Source organism: Temnothorax curvispinosus, unplaced genomic scaffold, assembly GCF_003070985.1.
Source record: "Temnothorax curvispinosus isolate PA1 unplaced genomic scaffold, ASM307098v1 QBEX01001173.1, whole genome shotgun sequence".
NCBI lineage: Eukaryota > Metazoa > Arthropoda > Insecta > Hymenoptera > Formicidae > Temnothorax > Temnothorax curvispinosus.
In genome coordinates, this window is record NW_020210953.1 from 245,086 (window position 1) to 247,093 (window position 2,008).

Here is a 2,008-nt window from a genome sequence, read left to right on the forward strand (position 1 = left end):
TTTGCCACAATTATTACATTTTGCCTTATATCTCGGTAACTCCGAGTAATATTGTTTTAAGTCGTCAGGTAGTGTGTAAGTGTCATTATCGAGAAATATTCCATGTCTACTTAAGTGCATTCTCATTACTCTTGTGTATTTTGTTGGGTGAGATACCTTAATTTCTCTTTTACAGGTCGTGCACTTTACTAGCAAAGGTTTCAATTTCTCGAAATAATTCCAAAACTTGCTGCGCTTTTTTGTCGGTGTCGTACTGTAATACAGATTGTCCGACACTAAATGTGGTACAGCGATTGCATCAACAAGCGTTTGTAGATTTTCTCTAAAAGGTCATAAAGAAACATGGTTTACTTATTAGGATGTATGTTTATACGGATATATAGTTAAAATTTGCACAATTATCAGATTGCGTATAGATCTTTAAACATATTAAAAAAAAAAAAAAAACGCACCAAGTGTACATGCACATTTGTGATCAAAATTGCGAATAAATATTATATGGATACCCTGAAACTATTATTCACTCAATTTTCTTTAGCTACTGATTGTTTTATTATTACATTTATTTTATAATCTTTAGTATTTTAATAATTTTTTGATTGTGTACTTACTCATCTGTACTCTGGATACTTGTGGAATGTTTTCTTAAATGTGTTCGTAAATTTCTAAAATTTATTAAGAAGGATAATGTTTTGCCGCAATTATTGCATTTTGCCTTATATTCCGGTAACTTCGAGTAATATTGTTTTAAATCGTCAGGTAGTGAGAGAGTGCCATTATCGAGAAATATTCCATGTTTACTTAAGTGCCTTTTCATTACGGTTGTGTAGTTTTTTGGGGTAGATACCTTAATTTCTTTTTTACAGGTCGTGCACTTTACTAGCAATGGTTTCAATTTTTCGAAATAATTCCAAAACTTGCTACGTTTTCTTGTCGGTGCCATTATAACCGTCCTGTAATACAGATTAATCGTCTGATACTGAATGCGATACAGTGATCGCCTTAATATGCATTTCCAGAATTTCTCACAAATGTAAAAAAAAAGCACGGTTTACTTATTGGAGTGTATAATGTTTATATAGATATATAGTTTAAATTTGCCTAATTACCAGATCGCGTACACATTTCATACCAATTGGTATCAAGAGTTTCTACGGTGTAAACCAAGTCATAGAACTATATATATACAACACTGGAATGTGAACTCTTATGCTAGCGCCCGGGTCATGAGAAGATAAAGACGGATTGCTTTGCGACCGTCCTCCCTCTGTTTAGCAGACATTTGATTGGTCAATGGTATTCAATTGTTGTCGAAAAGTACATCAGGGGTGCGTTCAAATTACGCCTAGGCACACCTAGGTAACTCTAACACAGAGCTGCGTTCAAAAATTTAACATGGGTAATTCTAAGCTATAGTTACGTGCACTATAGCATTAGAGTTATCTAAGTGCGCCTAAACGTATTCCTGAACGCACTCTAGTATAAGTACATACAGTAGTGACACTGAGCGTCGGCACCTCTGATGTAGTCAGTAGTGGGTCCCAGGTCACGGACTCGCCGCCATCTTCTGGGCTGTACGAACGCTTAAGAGAGAAAGAGAGAGAAATATCTTTCTCTTTGTCATACATAAAAGCCATATTTCTGGTAGGACTTATTACCACCAAAAAAGTTCAGTTCCTCTACTGTGTATACTTATACTGTGACTCTAAGGGGCTGCGCACAATAAAAGGAATAGGGAACAGGGAGTCGATTCTGTATCTTGGGACGAGGTAAAAATTACAAAAGAGACAAAATTCACTAGAGAATCTACAATTTCATTTGTTGAAATTTAGTAAATCTGTTCACTTTTTGTAATTTTCACCTTATCTCAAAATACAGAATCGACCTCCTGTTCAATATTAATATATGAAATTTGTTAACATATGTAATTTATTAACACAGAATAAACGAACAGAGAAATAGCGTTAAAGAACAGTAATGAAATTTTATTCTATATTCTACATGCCAT

At 34.4% G+C, this 2,008-nt stretch overlaps 1 protein-coding gene across 4 annotated transcripts in view; it reads right to left on the reverse strand.

Annotated features, from left to right (window-relative positions):
* The window catches only part of LOC112460870, a 4,324-nt gene extending 3,051 nt beyond the window's left edge, over positions 1-1,273 (reverse strand). Inside the window, exons 1-3 of one of the 4 annotated variants that reach the window (XM_025025803.1) lie at positions 1,110-1,273; positions 612-953; positions 25-322 (exon numbers count right to left, since the gene is read on the reverse strand). In XM_025025803.1, the coding sequence (XP_024881571.1) occupies positions 25-322; positions 612-943 (630 nt within the window). In that variant the 5' untranslated portion in view covers positions 944-953; positions 1,110-1,273. Of the gene's footprint in view, positions 1-24; positions 323-611 lie in introns of all 4 variants that reach the window. The other 3 variants (XM_025025786.1, XM_025025811.1, XM_025025795.1) reach the window with 3 other exon arrangements.
* Between the last annotated feature and the right edge of the window lie 735 nt (positions 1,274-2,008).